This window comes from Miscanthus floridulus, chromosome 10 (genome assembly GCF_019320115.1).
Source record: "Miscanthus floridulus cultivar M001 chromosome 10, ASM1932011v1, whole genome shotgun sequence".
Taxonomy (NCBI): Eukaryota; Viridiplantae; Streptophyta; class Magnoliopsida; order Poales; family Poaceae; genus Miscanthus; species Miscanthus floridulus.
In genome coordinates this window covers 13,552,316-13,575,907 of record NC_089589.1, presented here as the reverse complement: position 1 = coordinate 13,575,907, position 23,592 = coordinate 13,552,316, and the positions used below count along the sequence as shown (strand labels likewise).

The 23,592-nt window shown below is 47.2% G+C and overlaps 1 protein-coding gene and 1 pseudogene across 1 annotated transcript; one reads left to right on the top strand and one right to left on the bottom strand.

The window, feature by feature from the left end:
- Positions 1–3,867: 3,867 nt before the first annotated feature.
- On the bottom strand, positions 3,868–9,453 carry LOC136488035 (disease resistance protein RGA5-like; annotated as a pseudogene).
- An 11,706-nt stretch (positions 9,454–21,159) lies between these two features.
- LOC136488034 (zinc finger BED domain-containing protein DAYSLEEPER-like) lies at positions 21,160–23,293 on the top strand. Its single transcript, XM_066485090.1, has 2 exons — positions 21,160–22,207; positions 22,518–23,293. Exons 1-2 carry the CDS (start codon positions 21,160–21,162, stop codon positions 23,291–23,293), a joined length of 1,824 nt encoding a protein of 607 aa, XP_066341187.1.
- Positions 23,294–23,592: the final 299 nt, after the last annotated feature.

Sequence of the window (23,592 nt, the reverse complement as noted above, 5' to 3'; positions counted from 1 at the left end):
ATCAATTCACTATAAAAAATGATTTTTTTTCAAAAGTATAATTTATTTAGTAACGATTAGATTGAAAAATGTCTATGTAAATGATTCTATAGACAGACCAGTGTCATTTATATTTCCGGCCACTCCTAAAAACGTCTCCATTTTCAAGGGCAAATGGTAAGGACCCATCTATAGATAGAGAGGCATTTCTAGCTAAAAGCGGCTAGAAATACAAACCGCGTTTAGGAGTTCATTTTTAGCCGCGGTTGGTAATTTCACCTGCCTTTAAGAACAGATGCAACAACAAAAAACTTGACATTTTTTCCCAAACAAAAGTGGTAAAGACAACCTCTATATAAATATTGTAGAGCTCAAAGAGAGCTACAAATTGGTAGTTGATGATTTTTTTCACTTCAAATCATTTAGGGTCATAACAATATGATTTTAGTTTAAAAGATTTTAAAATCTGGATGTTTGAATTTTTCAAATGCCATCGGATAAAGAGACACTCTATAAAAAGTTGTAAAGTTGTAGTGCTAAACTAGAATTCAAACTTTATAGTTGAAACCCTTTTCTCGTGAAACAGTTTAGGAGCCAAACTATTCAAAATACAATGTCCACAGAAGTTAATAATACAAAAGAATATGTATCCTACACTCAATCACAAGTACTCCCTCCGTCCGAGAAAGAATGCAATTCTACCACAGTGTCACGTCTTAGTATCTTAAGTTTGACCAATTATAGATAAAAAAGTATCAATATTTATAATATCAAACAAATATTATTAGATTAATTATGGAATATATTTTGATAATAAATTAATTTAAAGCCTTAAATGTAAATACTATTCTCTAAAAGCTTGGTTAAACGTGAACCGCTAACATGTAGTTGTATTTTTTTGGACGGAGGTATCACTGGTACTGTCTTCCACCAGTGGCCAGCGCCGCTGGTGCCGAGATGCGGACACGAGGCGATGAGATGGAGCACCGCACGTCTGCACCGGCCAGATTCGAGCCGCCGCTTCCTCCACACCACAGCCGTCGCTTTCACCTTTCAGGGCAAAAGGTACTGCGCGGTGCGCGGCGCCGCGGCCCGCAGGCGGGGACCACCGGCGGCGGCGTCCGCGATGCTGCTGCTCGCCTGCCGTCGCCGTCCAAGCGACCAAGCCTCACGCGCTCGGCGCCGAGGTCAAACGGGCAACGCGTGCGTGCACCGTGCAGCCGTGTGCAGGCGTGCAGGCATGAACCAGAGCTGGCACGGCACCCACCCGCGTTTTCCTCTATTTTCTTTTCTTTTGCAGGCATCCTTTTCCCTTGGCCCTTTGAGTGACCGTATACTTGACAATTTCCCTTCTTGATTGATTGAATGAAGAATTAATTGATGATGATGTTTTCCCGTCCGGCGATTAACTCTTTTTTTTTTTGCTGATGCGAATATACGAAACTTCTTCCCCTCCACCAATTTCCTTTTCGCCCCCTGTTTTTTTTGCTTGAGTGAAAATCGCCAAGTTTCTGCGAAACTCGCACGCACGTTTCAATTTCAAGGGGGCAGCAAACTCAACTTTGGTTTCGCCACGAATTTTCTCTCCTGCCTATATTTTTTAAAAAAAGAATCGCTTCCGCCCGTTTCTGTTCGGTAGACAACTATACGCCATCGTTTCACTGTAGCAATCCTTGCTCAAGTTTTTTTTTCACATATAAAGTTTTTGGAATTTACACATCATGTGATTTACTGAAATATACACCGTACATCGCTAGTTCGTTTGTATCACAATCAAGGCCAAATTTGCTACGGCAAATTAACTGCTGGCGTCAAGTGTAAAGGGGCAACGACGGAGGTGCGTGCTGCTACTGCTGGAGGTGCTCATGCCAGCAGCAGGGCAGGGCCACATTATCCCCATGACCTCGGCTCGGCTCGGCTCAGATGCTGCTGCCTGGGTACGTGGACGGATGACCACAAGTCCACAAAGCACCGGTCCATGCATGTTCCACGCCGCACCGGAGGGACCAGATGCATTGAAAGAGGGATCAGACGCTCGCAGGACGTAACAAGGTCAAAAGCACGGCGACGGCCGGCGGCAACGGCGAGCATGGACAGGTCTTGTGACGACTAGATAACGTCTCGGAGCAAAATCCAAAACCAAAACCCCATTCTATCGGTTTCGGTTTCGTCACATCAGGGCCGGGCAGGGCATCATGTCGTCAGTCGTCGTCACTAGCCGATAGATTGGAGCAAGCAACGAACGGAAACTTTTCTTTGTCTTGGTCATGCATGGAGAAGGAGGAGGAAGAAGAAGGAGAGCAGCAACGGAAGTGGATGAGAGCGCAGCCCCGATTCGGCGATTCCGATGCCCTCTGCGTTTCTTTTCTTTTCTTTTCTTCAGCAAGGAAAGGGACGCGGTTAGGGCGCGACCCCTTCGGCTGGATTTTCATGGAAAACACTGTTTATACTGAAATTTTGTGGACTGACTGATTGGCTACAGTTTTCAGCCGGAGCAAACAGTATCCCCCCAGCGTCAACGTGATGTGTTCGGCTGGCTAGGCTGGCTGGTTGGCTACGGTTCCAACCGGAGCAGTGCGCGGGCAATCAGAGCCCAATCCCACGATTCCTGCTCCCCGCTCCTTTCGATTTTCAGCAGCGCCCAATCTCCGCCAGCCGCCACCGCTCGCTCAAAATCTGCTAACTGAAACTGAAATTACTAACTGAAAATAGAAACCGAAATTACAAACTGAAAATAGAAACTGAAATTACAAACTGAACTAGCTGATTGTCTGCGACGGGACTGGATGGGGCTCAAGATGCAAATGCGTACCGCGCCGGCAGACTCCAAAGAGCTGCTACTCGACGGCCGTGACCCCCTGCGCTAGCCGCAACGCCGCACCCTGCCACGCGCGTCACAGCCTACCCCAGCCGCAGTCGGTGTCGAGGAAGCAGGCGTGTGTGTGTGCAGACGCACAGGAGGCGGCGAGGCGTGGTATCTCCGGCAGGATTGTCAGCGAGAGAGGAGCGAGGGAGATTCACGGACGGTGAGGCGTGCGACCTGACCTGCGACCACCACTCGCCGCGCTGCTGTCGCGCCACCACCTGTGCTGAGCGTCGCCGGCCATTTGCCGTATCCAAACGAGAGCAGAAAATTGAACCTTTTTTTGGAAAAAGGAGGGAGGAGCAACGACTGGGAAAGGGATAAGATTCAGGAGGCTCTCGCGGGACCCACCATGTTCGGTTCGCCTGTCCGCTCGGCGCTCGCGCGAGGCTGCACGAAGGTCCATCTCCATGCCCGCAGAGACGCGCAGTCCCTGCCGTGGTGGCTCGTTCGCTGCAGCTTGCGCAGTATTTTTACTGGGAGAAGACAGAAGAGCAGCCGCAGGACATGAAGAGCATCAATCAAGCCCTCATATAAATACTGTAGAAGCGAGTGCACAGCCAAATACCCGTCATTTCGTTGGGATGTATAAGGGCATGACATGCAAAGGGCAATACTTGTCTTATCAGCCGTGCTTTTTCAGCGAAGGAACAGTGTTTTCCTCTCACAACAAATCAGTGAACAATATTTTTCAGCTTGTATTTTCAGCGAAGCGAACAGGGCCCGCGGGAAGGAAATTGTATGTAGAAGCATTATTATTGAGCACATAAAACTTTGTCAAACTGTATGCTCTTTACTGACACCCTAAACTGAGTTTGCACAAAGACAACCCTTTGTGAAGGGACACGAATTTACATTTGCATAATATCCAAGTACATTCTGATGAAACAAGCTGGAAAACCAATAATTGCATGTAGACTTATATTTAAGAAATTGATGGAACAAAAATAATGACTGCCATCATATAACAACACTCTAAGCCCATCTCTTTTTTGCCTTACTGCATTCCTTTTGTAGCCCACAATTTAGCATCTGGGAAAGATTATGTTAAAAGTTTGACTTCTAGGATGCCTTAAGATGGCATCCATAAATGAAACCCCAATCTTGCCATTGCTATATATGCGCGCCGTAAGCTTCTCGACGTTTAGTAGGTGCTCAATACCGGACAGAGAAACATCTTCTTGTTGTTGTCTGGCTTTATAGAATGATAGATGCAAAACTTGAAGCTTTGCCATTGATCTTGGTTCAAATGCGACGCTTGCGAAAGTATATGAAAAGCCAAACTCCTTGAGACTTGGGTATGCATTGCTGTAGAAGATGAGGTTTTGTTTTGGGCCTATCTTAGCACTCAAATCAAGGTAGATAAGGCAGGGCAACATCCCAAGAAGTTGGACGTCATCTCCTGTTAACTCCTTGACTCTGATCTTCAAGCTTGTTAACTTATCAAGCTGTGAAATCCACTCTGGAACCTTTGACATTGTACAGAAGGACAGGTAAAGCCTTTGAAGGTTACGTGGAGGAGGAGACCAACAACTCAAGAAGTCACAAGTAGGGCTTATTATCGACTTAGTATGATCGATAGAAGAGACATAAAGAGAACGAAGATTGGTGAGCTTTCCCAATGAATCAATGAGAAAACCGATCTTAAGTTTCTCACAAGGGCCATGTGCTTTCACAACTTGTTTTGTCCAGATGAGATCTAGCTCCATTAGATTTGTTAGTTCACCAAGATCCCTGATATTGTCTATGGAGTTCTCTGCGACATTGAAGAATCCCAAAGCACGTAGGGTAACCATTTTGCCTACTCCATTTGGAAGCTTCACATCAATAGGAATATTCAGATGACGTAATGATTTCAAATGAGGAACATCTGATGGAACAGTATGGATAACTGCATCTCTAATATCCATTGTTTCCAAATTCTTCAGGTCCCCTATTTGCTTGGGCAGTTGTAATTGGTGGCTATTGGTCCTCAAATATCTTAGATGGAAGAGTTTACATATGGCTGACAAGTCAAGGAACTCATTTCCATCAAATTTATCACAATAGTATAGATCCAAAACTCGCAAGAGTTTAAATCTTGGAAGGTAATGCATATAATCTGGATATCCAAAAATGGTAATTGAACGAATCTGTGAGAGTTTCATGTTTGCAGGTAACAAGTGTGCATTTTTTGATTGGAAACATAGCCTGCGAACCTCATAAGCTCCTTTTGTGCTATGTTGCTCATCCATTCTGGTGACGAAATTCTCTTCACTGGACTTCAACATAATAAAATCAAGCAATATATCATGGACTTTACAATATGTTAACTCACCGTATTCAAATCCAGCAGGTTGGATAATACTTCTATTCACAAGTTCATTAAAGTAACTCTCTGCAACTTCCTCTGGACCCCAATCATGTTCATGACTAACAAATCCCTCAGCTATCCAACGTCTTAGCAAATTAACCTTCTCAATTTTATGATCTTCTGGATATATACCAAGATATAGGAAGCATGTCTTAAGGGAATGAGACAAATCATTATAGCTAAGGTTTAGCACATATCGCACCCATCCAAGATCTGGACTGGTTTCCAATTCAAAAACTAGTGATTTTTGTATCTTCTCCCATTTTTCCTTATGCAAACATTCTTGACTTGCCAAAAGACTAGCTATGCTTATTATCACAAGTGGCACCCCTCCACATTTCTTTAATATTTTTTCTGAAACTGCTTGGTATTGCTCAGGGCAAGCATCTTCAGAACCAAATATTCGTTGAAAGAATAGTCTTCTTGAATCAAGGTCATTAAGGGGTTTCATCTTATATATGTGGTTGTGGCAATAAGAGCAACATGTTGTAGCTACCTGTTCAATCCGTGTTGTAATTATAACTCTGCTTCCATCACTGTCTTGTACAAAAGCACATTTGATGATATCCCATGCTTGTATGCTCCATATATCATCTACTACAACGAGGTATCTGCAAAAAAATAATTTTCAATAAGAAATTGTTAGTATTTTACATGACCAAAGAGGAGGAGGAAAAAATAATAAGACAATTGTCTATTATGTTTTTATCCTCGATCTTGTGCCTTGGTAGGGATCTCTCAACATTGGTTTAGCTTGGATTGTGTAAAGTTAAAAAAGAGCTCTTTATTTCAAGCGTACATCAAACAATATGAATGTTGTTAGTGGAAGTTTCAGCTCCTCTACTTTTGACAATGATTCGCTTAGTCCCATGGTTCAAATGGATCTATCAAAGATCTATTGAGCAAAGCTTGACATAGCATTTTAACTCAGGTTTATCATGTGTTAGTCACACAACATAAAAATGGCTAACTAAGTGTTAAGGAAACCATCCTTGTTCGTAGATGTGAGAACATGAAAATATGTTAAAGTGTGAGAAGCATGATAGTGAACCAAACATTTGCCATAAGAATCATGTCAAAGTATGAAAAGTATGATAGCGAACCATATAGACCTTCTGAGTTGTAAGGACACCCTCAATAGTATGAGCCAATTACTAGCTCTAAGACAACTTCTCCACGGTGTTAGCTTTTAACACATAGCTCATAACATGAATAGCGCCATATGATACTCTCACATAATATTGGAATGTGTGAATGAGACTAGCTCTTGATCAAGAGATAGCTTTTCTCTATCTTCTATTAAAATATGAAATAATATGCTTAGAGTTAGCTCATAAGTCATCATTGGAGCTGCCCTAAACATACATGGCACATAATATAGCATAGCATATGTACAAAACATGATATGCAGGAGGTTTGCATCATGGTAGACTAGTTTCCCCTTCCCTGCCCTCACCCTCACCCCCACCCTACCCCCCCAACAATCCTCGCATGCCATATGTAATCACCTTTATTTTTGTTTGTTGGGACCTTGACGCCTTAAGACGGCAAGAGGGGTTTAAATTAGGGTTACTAAAATTTACATCCAGTATTGCACATATAAAAAGCTACATGATTCCAATCCAAATGTGCAATAGGTTCTTCTAAGTGTTGGTATCTCTACTATACAAAAGTTTTGCATCATAGTTTCCAATTTTAGCAACTGAAAATGCAATTTTAGGAAAGTAAAGCCACACAACATAGTGCATAAAGGTATTCTGGAATGCAAAGAGTAGGCTACAACGTGACCCGCACAATGATTTTTTTTAGTGAGGTACCAAAAATTCATGCCTTCCACTGGTCCCCATTAGAACTGTCGCAAGGAAGCCCTTGCAAGGGCCAAGTTCCTGTTGAGTAACTCAGTGAATAGCCAACAAGCCTTCCCTATGTGCAAGTAGATCTCTGGCCCTCTGCCTTGCTTCTCCTAGAATTATATTTTGTCCATTGTATTTGCTCAATAGAGCTTTATCCAAATACCAAGGACCTCTCCTCTCTCACACAACACTAATAGTCACTCCATAAACACTACTGGAGGCTCTCACAAGACTTAGAATCCCTAGATTACAACTCTTGGTGCACACAAGCGTCAGCAAGTAAAGATTACAACTCTTAATGCACACAAGCATCAACAAGCAAAGAGGTACGCAAACCTTGCCTAACTCTTTGCTACCACCTAAAGTACAATGCTAATAGGCCTAAAGTAGCACTAAACCTAGCACTAGTTGACTTCTTCTTACCTTGATCACTTTGGATATAGCTGTCAAATACGAGTGTGAATCTTGCCTATAACATCCAACTTCTCTAACCTCCTTCAAAATCCTAGTGAGGGTATATTTAGACGCCCTCACACTCAAGTAGTCATTGCAATTTGCAAAACCCCATCACCGGAATCATCCGGTGAGTGCAACTAACCATTAGGTAGGTAGACCATCCTGGTGGGCGCTAGAATTTACCGTTCCTCTTGCGCCATCTTCTGCCCTCTCTTCTAGAATCACTAGACAATAGTGGTGGCCTTCAATTTCTCACCATCCGAACATCTGGTGAGCCTAGTGCTTCTTCCCAAGCCTCGAGACAAAAACTCCAGTGATTTCTTCTAGTGTTGCACCGAAACATATGGTGACAAACTTTCACCAACACGATACCGAAACATCCAATGAGTTCATGTCATGGTCTTGACTTTATATGCTCTTTGTTGACACCGGATATATGCACTGGATTATATATCTTGTGACCTGTGGTAAAAGCTCACGTGTACTGTTTTGCTTTATGTCTATTTGAACGTTTGTTTAGGCTTCTCTTCTATGATGTCTTGGGTTACTTGTACACTTTAGGGTCTTGAGTTCGTGCTCTTGGTATTCCTTTGAGGTTTCTTCACCCACTCCATTTATTCGCATCTCTAGGACTAAAGTTTAGTATGCTAGCAAACGTAGTTAATCACATCGGATATGATCACAATTTAACCATAACAACGGTACTTCTTGGTCCTTCATGGTTCATGAAACATCGTATATTCAATTCCTATCTGCTATGCTCTAGATAGATTTTTTTTTTCAAAGACTGGGTGAAGATGACTTCTTGTGACCTGCTCATCTATTGGTAGATGAGAGTTTCATTTGTTCTGACTTATGGTCTTTGTGCAGACATGTGAGTAGTAAAATAGTCCCATTTAAACATAAACATAATGATCGAACCTATTATTTTTACACATAATGGCAATCAATCAATCATAGAAAGCTGAACAAAATAGTCAGCAAGAGAAGCGAGTTGGTAGAAAGAACATTTTATTTTAGACCCTCTAACCATAAATATTCCAAACTTGGTCAGATCACCACCTTAAGCGAAACGATTCCTAAAAATATATGTGACATCAATCAATCAATCATAGAAAACTGAACAAAATATACCTTTTGCGGGAGAGGCGTTCCCTAATCTTCTCTATAAGCTTTTGCTGATCATTCAGGTTTCTCATCCTACAGCACCCAAGTTGAGACAGCATATCACTCAAAATTCTTAACAAATCAGGATTCTGGGACACGGACACGAACGCCGTGCATTCAAATGAGTCCTTGATCTTGCAGTACACCTGGTTCGCAAGTGTTGTCTTGCCAACACCTCCGAATCCAACGATTGAGACCACAGTGAGCTGTTTCCCCTGTTTCTGATCTGTTAGCCAATGGATGATTTTGTCTCGGGGACTGTCGATGCCAACAAGGCTTTTAGCTTCAGAATACATTGCAGGCAGCCGGGGATCAATCTCCACCAGCCTGTTCTTGCTGAAACTGGGCACGTCGTCCAGCTTGTACCGATCGCGTCGACCGCTCTCCTCCACAACACGAGACTTGAGTTCTTGGATTTGGATGGCGATTCGGCGGCCCCGGCGGAACTTCTTGATCTTCATGGTGAACTTGCGGATCAATCCAGCCTTCTTGCTACCGCCGCCAGGGCGAAGCTGATGCATGAAGATGTCGATGCAGTCTTCTATGTCGTAGGCCAGCTCACGTACCTTGTTCCTCCACTCCTTTCTCTGGACATCGAGCTCATCGCCAACCTCTGAGAGCTTGTGCAGCAGGGAGTTCATGCTGCTCAGTTCGTCCCTCAGGGCTCTGATCTCCTTGCGGATGCCCTTCAGTAGCTTGTACTCGTCACCGAGTAGTGTGACCAGCTTACAGAGGAGTGAATTCATTGGCCCTGTTGAAGCGCTCACTAGAAACCCTGTCATGCTGGCTGGCCTATCAATCTGCTCTTGTTCTTTTAGTTTGCGGTCAGACCATATTTGGTGGCCCAAGGCGAGATACAAGGAGGCCCTAGTCATATATATAGCTGCAGGGCAATGGTGATCAAGAGGACCAAGGTGAATGGGGTTGATAAGAAATATACCAACGACAGCACCAAATTAGTTGATTTAGAGTCTATGAAATATATATTTTGATAAAGCATTTATTTGAATCCATATTTCCCAAAAGTTTGCTTAAAGTTAGCGCGATTTCAGTTAGGATAAACCAAAGTGAACTACTCCATCCATTTCAAATTATAAGACGTTCTGTCTTTTCTAAGTATATAGCTTTTACTATATATCTAGATATAATATTTATCTAGATACATAAAAGCTATTTATCTAAAAAAGTCAAAACGTCTTATAATTTGGAACGAACCGAGTGTAATTTTAAACAAATGAAGTAACTAACAACATGTGCACTTAGAGTTTATCAAGTGTATCTACCTACCCACCCATAAAGAGTTTTGTAACCTATAATAATCCTACCAACTAGCCTTAGCTACTCTCTAGAAATGTTAAATGCACACAAACATACAAACGGAAGCACCGGTGCAACAAGGTAAAGATGAAGTCAAGAAGAGAAAACTCCCAAGAAGAGATGCAGCGATGTATCTCGAGGTATGCATGACGTACTCATCTCTAGATCTCATTGGAGATTCACAAAAGACATGTTTAATTCAGCCCTACCAATCAGGCCTTTAGTCGATGGGCTAGCTAACCAACTACAATAAGTTTCAGTAATTTATGTCGGAAGTCGCAGTATAGTCTCGGCAGAAATTTCTTGCGAAGAAAATCTCTGCGGGCATAAGATCCTTTAAGACCGATCAACACGAGACGATGGGAAGACCAAGACAATCACCATTTCTTCCCTGACTGAAAACAACAGCTAGAAAGACTAATGCCCCAGTATGGAGACTAAGCTAAGATTAGTGTTTTGGCCTATGCGGAATGTCTTCTTTCCAAAGCTGGTTATGTTTTTTGCAAATCAAAATAAGAGAGAGTTTGTCTGAACTAAACACATTTGAGCAGAGATATAATTCTTTTGGCATCCTTTCACACCGATAGAGTGAATAGTATAAAGAAGGGGGGAATATGTGAACATATCCCCAAAACCGTCCAAGGACCTTCAGAGTGAAGTTGTCAAATACTCTACTCCCCCATGAATGTTCAGTCCACTAGGGAAGGTGCTGAGGAATGACATAGTTGAACACTTGAACATTCTATCTCTATCAAGTTATCTCCGCAATAATGTTGAATTAAAGATGTATTGTCTAGCCCGAAATTATAGAATAACTAAAAGGCAATAGATCGAGCCTGAAAAGGTTGTGGAATATCTTTTCAGAAATGCTGGGGTCATTGCTGTGGGCCGCGATGGTACAAACGGCCCAACTGTCCCGGATGCCTTCTCCGATCGGTTGTTTGATAAAAAAAATCGGTTGTCTTCTTCACTAACGGGTCTCCAGAAATGTCATTTCCCAATCCCCACTAGCCATCGAATTCCAATTCCGCGCTCCACTATGACCGCGCTCCAGCGGCGCTCTCGACCGCGGCTAGCCGGCCGCCATCCTACATCTCCACCTCACCTGAGTGCCGCCGATCGCCTTCCTCCCTCTCCACCGTAGTTCACCGACCATCGCATGGCTTCAATTCGTCGCCCCCCGACCGCTTCCGTCCCTCTCTGACAACACCTCGGCCCAATTGCGGAGACTAATCGGCCTCTGCCTCTCTTTCTCTCCACAGAACTCGGCCCGCATCCTCCCTCAGCGACGGCATCCAGCGATGCTGACGAGATCGGGCAGGGGCAGCGCCGCCTGCCTCGGCTGGCGCTGGTGGTGCCGTCGCGCGCCTCAGGTCGATCCCCACCGAGCCAAGGGCACCCACGAAACACGGCCTGTGCTGGTGGTGCTCGCGCGCTGCCGGTCGGTGCCGGCTCCCACTCCGAGGCCGGAATCAACCGGCCCTGGCCTCTCTCTCCTCCTATGCTGCAAATGTATGTTTTAAGTGTTTCAGATGGTATCAGAGGTATGTTGCAAGTGTTTCATATGAATATTGCAAAGTAGATCGGGATGTTGCAAGTGTTTCAGAGGCATGTTGCAAGCGTTTGTTCCAAATGTTTATCACCTGTTTCAGACGTATGTTGCAAGCGTTTTTTATCTGGATGTTGCATAAGTTTCACACATATATTGTAAGAGTATGTTTGAAATATTTTAGCTATTTCAATCTTATGTTGCAATAAGTATTTCATGTTGCAAGTTGCAAGTGTTTTATTTGGGTGTTGCATATGTTGTAAGTGTATGTTCCAAATGTTTCATCTGCTTCAGACTTATGTTGCATTCAAGTGTTTCATGTTGCAAGTGTTTCGTGTTTCAGAGGTATGTTCAGAGAGTTTTGGGGGCACAGCCCAGGCGCTGGGGAAAGGGGTGCGGCGAGCCAGGGGCCGACAGATGGGGCGCACGACGCACCTGGGGTCCTGCGGACGGGGCGTGCTCGTCCTCGTCCGGGCTCCCGTCCGTGCGGAGAGCCGGGGTGCACATGCGGGGCGGGGCGAGGTGAGGTGGATGGCTGGGAGCGGGGTACGCGTGGAGCGGAACGAGGCAGACGGGGTACGGACGTGCGTGTGCAGCAGCGATACGGTGTAGTGGCAGGCACGGGCGGGCGGGCTAGGGCAGCAGCATGCACGTGGCATCCGGACATGCTCATCTGCTCCGGACGTCTGAGCGCTAGTAATTCCCACATCTTTTACAAGACGCCTCTTAACTTCGAAGAGAAATTGTGAAGGGTGAAATGTATGCGTGCACGTCCCTGAAGCCCTCAGGAGTCAGGATCATATACCCTTTTGCTTTTCCAAAATTTAAATTCTGGTCGGCACCTACCTCCAGTTTTGTTTATATTAATTATCATGTCACATGCGGTCTAAAATCTTCGTATGAAGATAATTTTAAATTAAACCAACAAATTTATAAAGATGATAAAAAGTGGGAAAGTCATGTACTACTGATGGGACTCAGATACGAGACCAGGACTAGACTACCACCACTAGAATAGACTGAAAATGATAGCTAGCTACAAAGACTAATGACTTGGCATGGAGACTAAGCTAAACTTAGTGTTTTAGACAATATATATGCCATGGTAGCTCCCCCCCCCCCCCCCCCCCCCCGAACTTGTTTTGTATTTTGCTTATTACGTCCTTCTAATTTTGTGTCATAAAATAGGCAGTATTTTCGTATATAGATCAAACCCTCTGGTTCCCTGGCTCATGTTTGATGCTCCACTATTGATTCTATGATGAGATGCTTGTGTCATAGAACCATTTGGTATCTATGTTGAATTATGTTTCATCACAAATAAGTTTGACTACCAAGTCAATACTTAGGTTTCATGGGATATGTAATTTGGTCCCACATGTCAATCTTTGTTATGAAAAACATACTTGGTGGTTGGTCCTAAATGTCAACGTGTGAAGTTCACATGTCGTCGAAGGACGTTGTGTCTATGTCTGTCCAGATACAGACTAATAAAAAATGACCCCGATTACCATCGAGCTAGGGACAGAAATGGACCTACCATTATGCTCTGACGTTGTTGGTGTTTTTTTTTCGAGATCATGCCTCGACACAATTTTCATTAAGCAGGAGTAGAAAGTTTTGTTACAAAACTATGGGTTACGGTAAACCAAAGATTACCAAAACCCACAGCCCTTGCCCCTCGAACATCTCGCACGTGGTTGTGATTACATAATAACCGATTTTTGCGACTAAGGCGAAGATCAACTCAAGCTAAACGACGCCGCGAGTCTAGCGCCCCCAGGTGTTTATACCCCGCTGCACACCACATAGATACCTCCTGCTCAATGGACTCAAGCAATTACGTCGGCGATGTGGCAATCCTACTGAAGGTTCTCGCATTCCTCTCCTTCCACAATAGCCAACCGAGACTAGGAGGAAAAGGGAGTTGAACCCACAACGGATTTCCTTGGGCAGGCATTTCCTGGACCTTGTCCACCACAGCATGATGTCTGTCTCCTGGATGACCACAAGATCATGGAGAAGAAACCTTCTCAAACATGATGCCCACACCTCCCGACTGAAGACACATCCCAGGATGATATGATCCATCATCTCCACAGCCTAGTCGGAGATAATGCAGGCATCGCTCTCCTACAGCCCATGGCGACGTCTCCTGTGCCCCGCCCAACAACGACCATGCATGATGAGCCAGAAGAAGAACTTGACACGGGGTGGCCCCGAAGTGTTCCATATTTGCTTTGCCCCGAGCGGTCTTGAAGAGCCGATGAACATTATGCTCCATACGCCGAAGAAGCGGAGTACTGCCTATCAGTTGTAAGCCGCTAGGTGAATGTGTCCGGCTATGGATGGCCAACGGGCCGGCCCGGTCCGGCACGGCACGGGCCCATGCTTGGCACGGCCCGATAGGGCACGGCACGGAAGGGCCCATCGGGCCACTGGGCCGTGCCGCACCAGTCCATCGTGCCTGGCCGACGGCCCAGGCATGGCCTGTTGGGCCAATTTCTGTGCCGGGCCGGCCCGATGAGCCCGGCCTTTTTAGCAGGTCAGGCCGGCCCGAGGCCCACCAAATGCGACAGAGAGGAGGGGGAGGCAAGGAGTGGAGGTGGCGGCAGCCGCCGACGAGCTCCCCCGGGTCGCTTGATGCTAGATCCGGTGAAGTAGCTGGCGGAGGAGGCGAGTCTGGCGAAGTAGCTGGTGGATCCGTGGCGGTCTGGTCGGATCGAGGGCGTAGAAGGCCGGATCTGGCGTCGGGGCGGAGCTCAGGGCTAGCACGAGCAGCCAGAGAGAGGGGGAAGGGGAGGAAGCACGAGCAGCGGGAGATGGCAGTGGCCGCCGGCGAGCTTACCCTTGACCCTTGACACCGGATCTAGTGTCGAGGCAGAGCTTGGGCCCAGCATGAGCAGTGGGAGATGGGCAGATGGCAGTGGCCACCAGCGAGCTTGCCGTGCTGCGCGAGGGCATCCCATGTCCACGCTCGCCTCACGGCCTCACCCGATGCAAGGGAACGGGAAGGAGCCAGGAGCATCCGCGGCGTAGAGAGGAGAGGAGCGAGTGCGTAGTGGCTGTGTGGGGAGGGGGCTGCGCAGGTAGAGGGAAGGGAGCATGCTCGCCTCGCGGCCTCACCCGATTCGAGGGAAGGAGAGGGAGCCGGGAGCATCCGCGGCGGAGAGGAAGAGGAGCGAGTGGCCGAGTGCGCAGAGGGGAGAGGAGCGACTGTGGCATGGGAGGGAGCCGGGAGCATCCGTTGACCGCAGCGGCGTGCGCTCTTATATGAGGGGGAAGGATGGTGGGCCACGCTGGCCGCTGGGCCGCGCTGGGCTGTGGGGAGGGGAGGAGTGAGGAGGGTGAGGGGGGAGGCTGAGCCACTGCCGGGCCGACCGTCGTAGGCCGGGCCATGCCATGCCAGCCCACGGGCCTAAGCAGCGGCCTAGGCACGCCTGCTTCCTCGGGCCGTGCCAGCCTGGGCCCGCTGATCATTGGGTCATGCCGTGCTCGTGTTGGACTAAAAAAGCGAGCTTCGTGCCGTGCCGTCGTGCCTCGGGCTGCATGGACATATGTCCGGCACGCCCGGCAACAGCTGCACTTGCTCTACAATGTTCCAAAGGCTGATGAACTCAGTGAGGAGTCGCATCATTCGCGGCCTGGCAATGTGGTGAACCCAGGCCTTCCCCTGAATCGCCTCCACAATGGAGACGTTCCATCTCCTTTTGGGGACCGCTGCAAACACCGCCGGCGCCAAGCAATGAACACCCGTACCATGGAGCCAATTGTCCATCCACCCCCAGAGTCGACACCGTCACCGCCCTAAAGATTGCTGCCACCGTGCGTTCTTTGGAGTCTGGTAGCGACCACCATGTCCTATCGTGGTCGACGCGGCGAAGCCACGCCCACCGAACCCGGAGCGCCACCCCCGCTCGTCGAAGGTTAGCCACGCTGAGCCCACCTAGCTCATGCGGCCTACACACAGTTTCCCCCTAGTGACCTTGCATCGTCCTCCAGAAACTGAATCTGAGCCAGACCAAATGAATGCTCTATGCAACTTGTCGGTGCACTTGATTGCCCATGAGGAGAGGCATAGCATGATGGACGTGTGGACGGGGATAGCCGAGAGAGTGGCCTTGAAGAGAGTCATTCTACCTGTGATGTTGAGCATGTCCCCTTTCCACTGTGGGATGCGAGCAACCATAGCATCAATGATGGCCTGCTCATCCCCCCTTTTCAATCTAAAGATGGACAGGGGGATTCCCAGGTAGCGACTTGGGAAACCCTCGATCTTGTAGGAGAGGATTTCCTAAACCCATTGAATGTCACCATCTATGCAGTGCATCGACGTTGCCACACTCTTGTCAAGATTAGCAAAGAGCCCCAACGCGAGCCCAAAAATCTAGAGAATGGACCTAAGCACCAGTAGATCGTTCTGATTAGGCACCATGAAAAGGATCAAGTTGTCAGCATAGAGGCTCGCCCGTTGCTAAACCGTAGCGGACCCAAGCTGTGTGAGGAGACCCTCGCTATCAAGCCAGCGCACAATGTGGTTGATCACCTCCATGACTAGCACGAAGAGCATTGGGGAGAGTGGGTCACCCTGTTGCAATCCTCTCACATGGCAGATCCTCCTGCCCGCCTGGCCGTTGAGCAAATTTTTGGTGCTTGACGTGCCAAGGATGACCAATATCCAGTTCTTCCAACAGCGACCAAAACCCATGTGTTGGAGCACCTCAAGTAGGAACGTCTAGGACACAGTGTCGAAGGACTTCACGATGTCAATCTTGAGTAGCACGCACGGCGAGCGCTTGGCGTGCAGTGCTTTACACGAAAGGCATACTGCTCTGAAGTTGTCCTAGATGCAGCGCCCCATGATGAACGCGCTCTAGTTGCGGCGGACTAGTGCATCAAGCTTCGTTGCCAGTCGGTTAGCCATGCACTTGGTGATCAGCTTGCTAAAGCTATGGATTAAGCTTATAGGACGGTAGTCATGAATCTCAGCTGGCGGTGCCTCCTTCTTTAGCAGTATCATGAAGAGGCGCCATTGAGGTGACTAAAACTTCTTCCATCTTGCGACCAAAACGCATTGAACGCGTTCATGATATCGGCCTTGATTATGTCCCTCGCCTTCTTGTAGCCATCAGGCCCCTAAAAGGTCCTCGTGTAGTTTTGGTAATTGAGTGACAATCTAGGTAGACTAATTGTGTTTATGAGAGATACACAGGTGATTGGTCAACAGGTACATGTGTGTGAGCAACATATGACATGAAGGTGAAAATGGCGCGGAGATGCTGCAAAGCTCACACATGTGATGATGAAGGATCTCATTGCACATGAGACATGACATTGAGTCATGTGATCAAGGTGGAGAAGATCAAGACAAGACTTGGCTTGATGGACCGGTTGCAAGCGTGAAGGGCAAGTCGGAGGCTTTGGAGCGATGGACCACATGACGGTGAAGCTTGAGCAAGACTTGGCACCGATGGACAAAGGCAGCGGTGAAAAGCAAGTGAAGTCAAGATCGATGAACCAATATGATCACGTGATGATGTGAAGTGGATCATATCATTGTTGATCGTGTTGGTGCATGTGTTGCATCGACATTGGAGGAGATGGAATGGAATGCGCAAGGCAAAGGTATAACCTAGGGCATTTCATTTCACCAGTCATAGGTGTATAGAGAAGTTGATGATCGGGTTTAGGATAGATGGCCGTACTATCAAGAGGGGCAAACTTGTTTGCATATCGGTCATCTAGTGCCACTCGAGTGATCTAACTTTGCATCGTCGCTAGGATCGAGTGGCATGGCAAGTTGAGTGGCTAATCCTTTGAAAAATGTTTGTGAAAAGTTAACATGCGTGCACAAGGTGTTGTACACTTGGTGGTGTTGGCACATTTGAAAAGGAGAAGAAGTTGGTGAAGAAAAGGAGTTAGTTGCGCTAGTCACAGAGTGATCGGACACGTCCGGTATGTGGCTCGGTACTGAATTGCAGAAAGCGATTAGACGCGTCCGGTCACCAAATCAGCGAAGTCGATGTTCAATGAAACAGTTGATTGGATGCTGGGAATGTCTGGTAAGCTTAGAGCGGCTCTGGGAGCTCTCTGGAATCGGTCCGGAGTGACCAAACACATCCGGTCGGCCCTGGGAACTCCTTGGACTCGACCAGACGCTACATCTCTGTGTCCGGTCGTTTCCTAACAGCACGTCCGATGCGACATGTTAGGGAGAGCCGTTGGCGGCAATAGCTAGTTTGAATGGGACACGTGGCGGGTCAGCTGCAACCAGACGCAGGCAACCGGACGCGTTTGGTCACCATCAGACGCGTCCGATGCAAACGACCTGCGTGTCCGGTCATCCCAAAAAAACACCCAGTGAAGGGGTAACGACTATTTTAGCCCATGGAGCTATAAATAGAAGTGGTGGTTGGCTTTTGGCCAGTAGCTGAGCACACTAGGGCCTTGGTGGCTTATGTGGTGGTGCTTGGGAACCTTCTAACTCACTCTAGCTTGATAGTGTTTATCCGATTGAGTGAGTGAGCGATTCTAGTGTGATTTCATCATGAGGTTGCATCGAGTGGCACTAGGTGTTTGAGTTGCAAGCCAGTGGTGCTTGTTACTCTTGGAAGTTGCCGTCTCTTAGATGGCTTGGTGGTGGTCTCCGTCGAAGCCCACAAGAAGCTTGTGCGGTGCTCTAGAGAAGGGCTTTATGAGGGGCATTGTGCTCGCCCCGCGGAAGCCGTGAAGAGCAACTCTAGTAATTGAGCTACCCTCACTTCTAGGGTAGGTTCTTGTGGTGCCCGACATGCGGGCTTGGCGGGTGATGCCAATTAGCCGTCGAACCACCAAGTGAGCGGTCGACACAACGGGGACTAGCGTGTTGGCAAACACGTGAACCTTAGGAGAAAATCACCGTGTCAACATTGTTCTTCCCGTTGGTTTGCAATCCCCTTACACAAGTTTGTAATTATTTTCATATACATTGTGCTTGTGTAGTTGCTCTTGTAGTTAGTTAGCTTGTGTAGCTCACTAGGTACCTTCTTGCTTGTGTAGCATAGAAGTAACTTCTTTGCGTGGCTAATTTGGTTTGTGTAACCTTGTTAGTCACATTGCTTAGTTTGTGTAGCTAAGTATTTGCGCTCTCTAATTTGGCATTGGTTGCCTTGTTATTGAGCATTGCTAGTGAGCTTAGTTGGCCTTGTGCTTTTGCTTACTAACATGTATAGGAGCTCCCTCGTTGCTTAAAATACTAGTGGCATAGGTTTGTGTGACCTTGCTCCTAAAATTGGATAGGTGAGCTCTAGCTAGTCCGACACCTTTGTTGCCTAACTAGGATCCTTATAAGGTGCTAGGGAACTTTGATAGAGGGATGTAGTCTTGGCTAGACCAAATTATTTTAATTTCACATTTATATCGGTTAGTCGACATGATTAAATTTAGAAATGACTATTTACCCCCTCTGATTGCCATCTCGACCTTTCAGCCTCGACACCTTGTCGTTCGGCAGGTCCATGACCACCGCAAGAACCTCCTCTTTAGTGAAAAGGACCTCAAGGCCGCTAAGATCAAGTGACGGTGGCCCAATGGTGGTCAGGTCGACTCTTCTAGAACGCTCGAAGGTGGAGCCAAGGATGGAATTGTATTGTTCAAAGAGAGCCTGTGCCATGTGATCGTCTTTGACAACCTCGTTCCCCTTGACCCATAGCGACTCGATTCTGTTCTTCCAACTTCTGTGACATGCTTGGAGGTGGAAGAATTTCGTATTGGCATCACCTTTAGCAAGGAACAGAGCCTAGACTGCTGCCTAGCGATTGTTCTAGCCAAGGACGCCAACCCCAGAATTCTTAGCTTCAATGCTTTATGCAAATCTGCCTCCTATACCATTAGTTGTATGCATTCCTACGCTTCATCGAAACGCAGTACAACCTCTCGGGCAAGTGCAAGTTGGAACCTGACGCTGCCAATCTTGCTGCTGCTCTAGCTTTGCAGAGCCTTTGCGACGTTGCGTAGCTTGTAGTCCAACACTCAGAATGGGTCAGCGTCACTGAGCGACTGCAACTAGGCTTGGCCAACCACATCCAGGAAGCCGGGTAGTTTGGTCCAGAATGACTCAAACCTGAATCTTCGTTTGGCCCTAGGGACCATGTCAAGTAGCAGAAGAAGCGGGCAGTGATTCGAGCAATTGAACGACAGCGGCTTAAGACAATGGTTTGGGTAGGGCAAACCAGTCCATCGAGCTAGAACACGGTCCAAGCATTCTAGGGTAGGAATGTCTCGCTCGCTAGACTATGTGAAGTGTCTCCCAACTAGGTCAACTTCCTAGAGATGCGCTCGGTTGATGAACGAGCGAAATCTTCTCATGGCACGATGATCCAGCTGATCGTTGTTCTTGTTCACTGCCTGGTAGACCATGTTGAAGTCACCGCACAGGAGCCATGGTCCTGCATTGATCCCCCTGAACTGCAGAAGCTCATCTAGGAAACTCGGCCTTCTCTGGGTCATGTTGCGGGCTATAGACGACGGTGATCCACTAGGGATCTTAGGACCCTATCCCAGCTAGCCTAGCCAACAGCGAGAAACGCCCCTTGACCATATATCTGGGCACAAAGCCTGAGCCCGTGAGCCCGGCACGGAGCCCGCTATTTAGGCCCGGCCCTAGCCCGGCCCAAAGGTCAATGGGCTCGGGCTGGCACGACACGGGGGTGTAGGCCATGCTTGGGCCGCACCCTAGGCCCACAGGCCGACACGGCACGGCCCGCAAGCAGGCAAGTAGGCCGGCGGCCGGCGGCCCAAGAACGCCCCTCCCCTCCTGGCCTCCTCCCCGACTCCCCATATAACCGCGACCCCCCCCCTCGACCGGCCCCCACCCCCACCCTAACCCTAACCCCATTCGCCTCCCAACCGCAGCCGCACTCGACACCCTAACCCTAACCCCATTCGCCTCCCAACCGCAGCCGCACTCGACACCCGCTCGGTCGCTCGTCGCTCGCACGTCGCCACTCGCCTCCTCTCGTCGATCCATCTTCGCCGCCGGTGTGACCGTCGTCCTTGGATCCAGTGATATCGCCACCGCTCCATCACCTCTCCCTGAGTTCCCTACTCCCTCAGTCCCTCTCTGTCTTCCTTTTTACTCCTTCTCCTCTGTTTGTCGATGAACATGTGAGTCCGCCTCCCCGTCTCTCTTCTGCCGTCGCTCGCCATCCTTCTTAATCCCGTCTTGCCCTTGTGTGGCCCTCGTCTTCTCCGACGCCGGGCTCCGGTTGCGTAGGCAAGTCCATCCCCATTCGTAACCCTAACCCTAGCCCCTAGATCTATACGTTTCTCAGTGTTTTGATTCTGTTTTTGGGATCATTTTCTCATCCGGCTCCGGTTGCGCAGGCAAGTCCATCCCCATTCGTAACCCTAACCCTAGCCCCTAGATCTATACATTTCTCAGTGTTTTGATTCTGTTTTTGGGATCATTTTCTCATCCTTTTCTTCTTTTCGTGTTCTTTTTCTTTGTAGGTCTGCTACCGATGCCTCATTGTCAACTAGCCTTGGCGTAGACGGACGACGGGCAATGGCACCGCGGCCAAGCCATAGCCACGCACCGTTGAGGAACGGTGCTGGAGTTCAGCCGTCCACGATCAAGGGCCCCATGGTGTGTGACCCGCAGGGCAATGGTGCCATGTTCCCTGTGACTGGCGACGATGACTTGGTCGCGGCTGGGCTGTCCCTGGAGCACAACGACGATGGCCGTGACCCCTTTGCGGTGTTTGATGACACCACCCGCGGGACACAGCCGGCGATCGACATCGATGCCGTCGATGCAGGGGCAACGGGGATAGGGACGGTGGACTCCAACTACACTGGTGTTAATGGTAATGCTGATGGTAATGGTACTCGTACTCCTTCCTCTGGTGCTGTTTCTGGACTTGGTAAGCGCAAGTCTCAGTGCTGGGGTGACTTTGAGGAGGTTTATGAGAAGATTAATGGTGTCGATGTGCGTGTTAGAGCTATATGTAAGATGTGTAGAACTGTGTTGAATGCTAGATCTGCTGCTGGTACTGGTCACATTCTTAGGCACCAAAAATCTTGCAAACAGAAACTTGATAATGCTTCTAGGGTTCAGTCTCGACTAGCTTTTAATGCTGATGGGTCTTTGCATAATTGGAACTATGATCCTGCTGTTGCTAGAACTGAACTGTGTAGATTGATTGCTAGGCTTGATCTTCCTCTTGGTTTTGGTGACACTGATGCATTTGAGGAATATATTAAAAGTTCTCATAACCCAAGATTTGTTAGATCATCTAGAAGAACCACCACTAGAGATCTGGATAAGTTATTTGCTGAACGTCGTGCTATGATTAGGAACTATGTGCATGCTTCTGCATCTGTTGCTTTGACTTCTGACATATGGTCTGGTAATGCTAAAGAGGATTACATATCTGTTGTTGCTCACTATGTGAATGCTGATTGGGAATTGCAAAAGAAGATTGTTGGTCTTAGGTTGATTCAAGTTAAGCATTCTGGTGAAAACATTTCTGCTTCCATTGCATCTGTTGTTGAGGAGTATGGCTTGGTTGATAAAATCTTTTCTATCACTTTAGATAATGCATCTTCTAATGCTAAGGCTATGGAAACTTTGACACCCATGTTTGCTGGTTATCTTGGTTGTGATCCTACACCTGATGATCCTACACCTGGTTATAGTCTTGTGCATCAACGCTGTGCTTGTCACATTATTAATCTGATAGTCAAATTTGGACTAAAAAGAATCAAACCTTATATAGAGGATTTTAGAACTGCAATTAATTTTTTGAACTCCTCTAATCAAAGAATTGCTATGTTTAGAAACTACTGTGAAGCTAAAGGTATGAGACCTAGAAAATTTGGACTTAGACATGGATGTTAGATGGAATGCTACTTATCTCATGCTAAAACACTTGGTTCCTTACAGTGAAGTATTTTCTGTGTTCATAAATTCAAATTATGGTTCTGCACTGTTGTCTCCAGCCCATTGGCACGTGGCTGGGAAAATATTGGAGTTCCTGGAAGTATTTTATGACTCTACTGTTACACTGTCTGGTGTTTATTATCCTACCAGTCCTCTTGTGCTGCACCATGTTCTGGAGATTGCAACCCATTTGCATGCATGTGAAAGGGATGTTAATCTTAGACCCTTTGTGTACCCTATGCAGCATAAATTTCTTAAGTATTGGAAGGACATTCCTCTCTTATACTCATTTGCATTCATTCTTGACCCTAGAGCTAAGCTCAGAGGTATGCAAAGGGTCCTCCATTTACTTACTGAATATACTGGTACTGATTACACTACTTACTATGCTGATTTGAAAACTGAGTTGCATAAAATGTTTGAGAAATATTTGAGAAAGTTTGGTGCAACCAGGTCACAAAGGGTTGCTGGTCCTACCCCACCCACTGGTAAGAGAAAACAGGCTTGGGGGGTAATTTTTGGAGGATCAGGTCTGCCTGGTCCTTCCAGTGGCACTGCCTGTTCTTCTTCTCACTCTACTGCTTCTGAACTTTCAAGCTATTTGGACAGCGACTACATAACTGCTTATGAGGATGGTTTTGACATTCTTCTGTGGTGGAAGGACCACAAACTAACCTATCCCATCCTGGCTATTATGGCCAGAGATATCATGTCAGTTCCTGTTTCCACTTGTTCTTCAGAGTCTTGTTTCAGCTTAGCAGGGAGGATCATAGAAGAACGGCGTCGGAGCTTGAAACCAGAACATGTTGAGATGCTGACCTTGTTGAAGGACTGAGAGCTAGGAGAGAAGAGGGAACAACATGAAGCTGCTGATACTAAGGAAATTGAAGATGCATTCGAGAATCTGTTCCTAGGATGAACCAGAAGGTGAAGATGATGCATCTAGTGGCTGAGAGTGGCATTGGTTGGCTGAGAGTGTTGGAGTACTTTTGTGTGAGTTGAGAGTGGATGTGTCCCTCACTCACTTGCTTAGTTTTCATTTGAACATTTGAACAATGGTCTGTAATAACTATGTAAGATTAAGACATTTGGAGCTGGTTGCACTCTTTTTTCCTGCCTAGGGTTTCTCACAAG

What these genes read in the sequence shown, in the direction of transcription:
- LOC136488034 (XM_066485090.1), top strand. Translation starts at nt 21,160, where the DNA reads ATGGTGTGTGACCCGCAGGGCAATGGTGCCATGTTCCCTGTGACTGGC. An exon ending in ACCTGATGATCCTACACCTG is followed by an intron (nt 22,208 to 22,517) that starts GTTATAGTCTTG and finishes TGTTGTCTCCAG; the next exon opens with CCCATTGGCACGTGGCTGGG.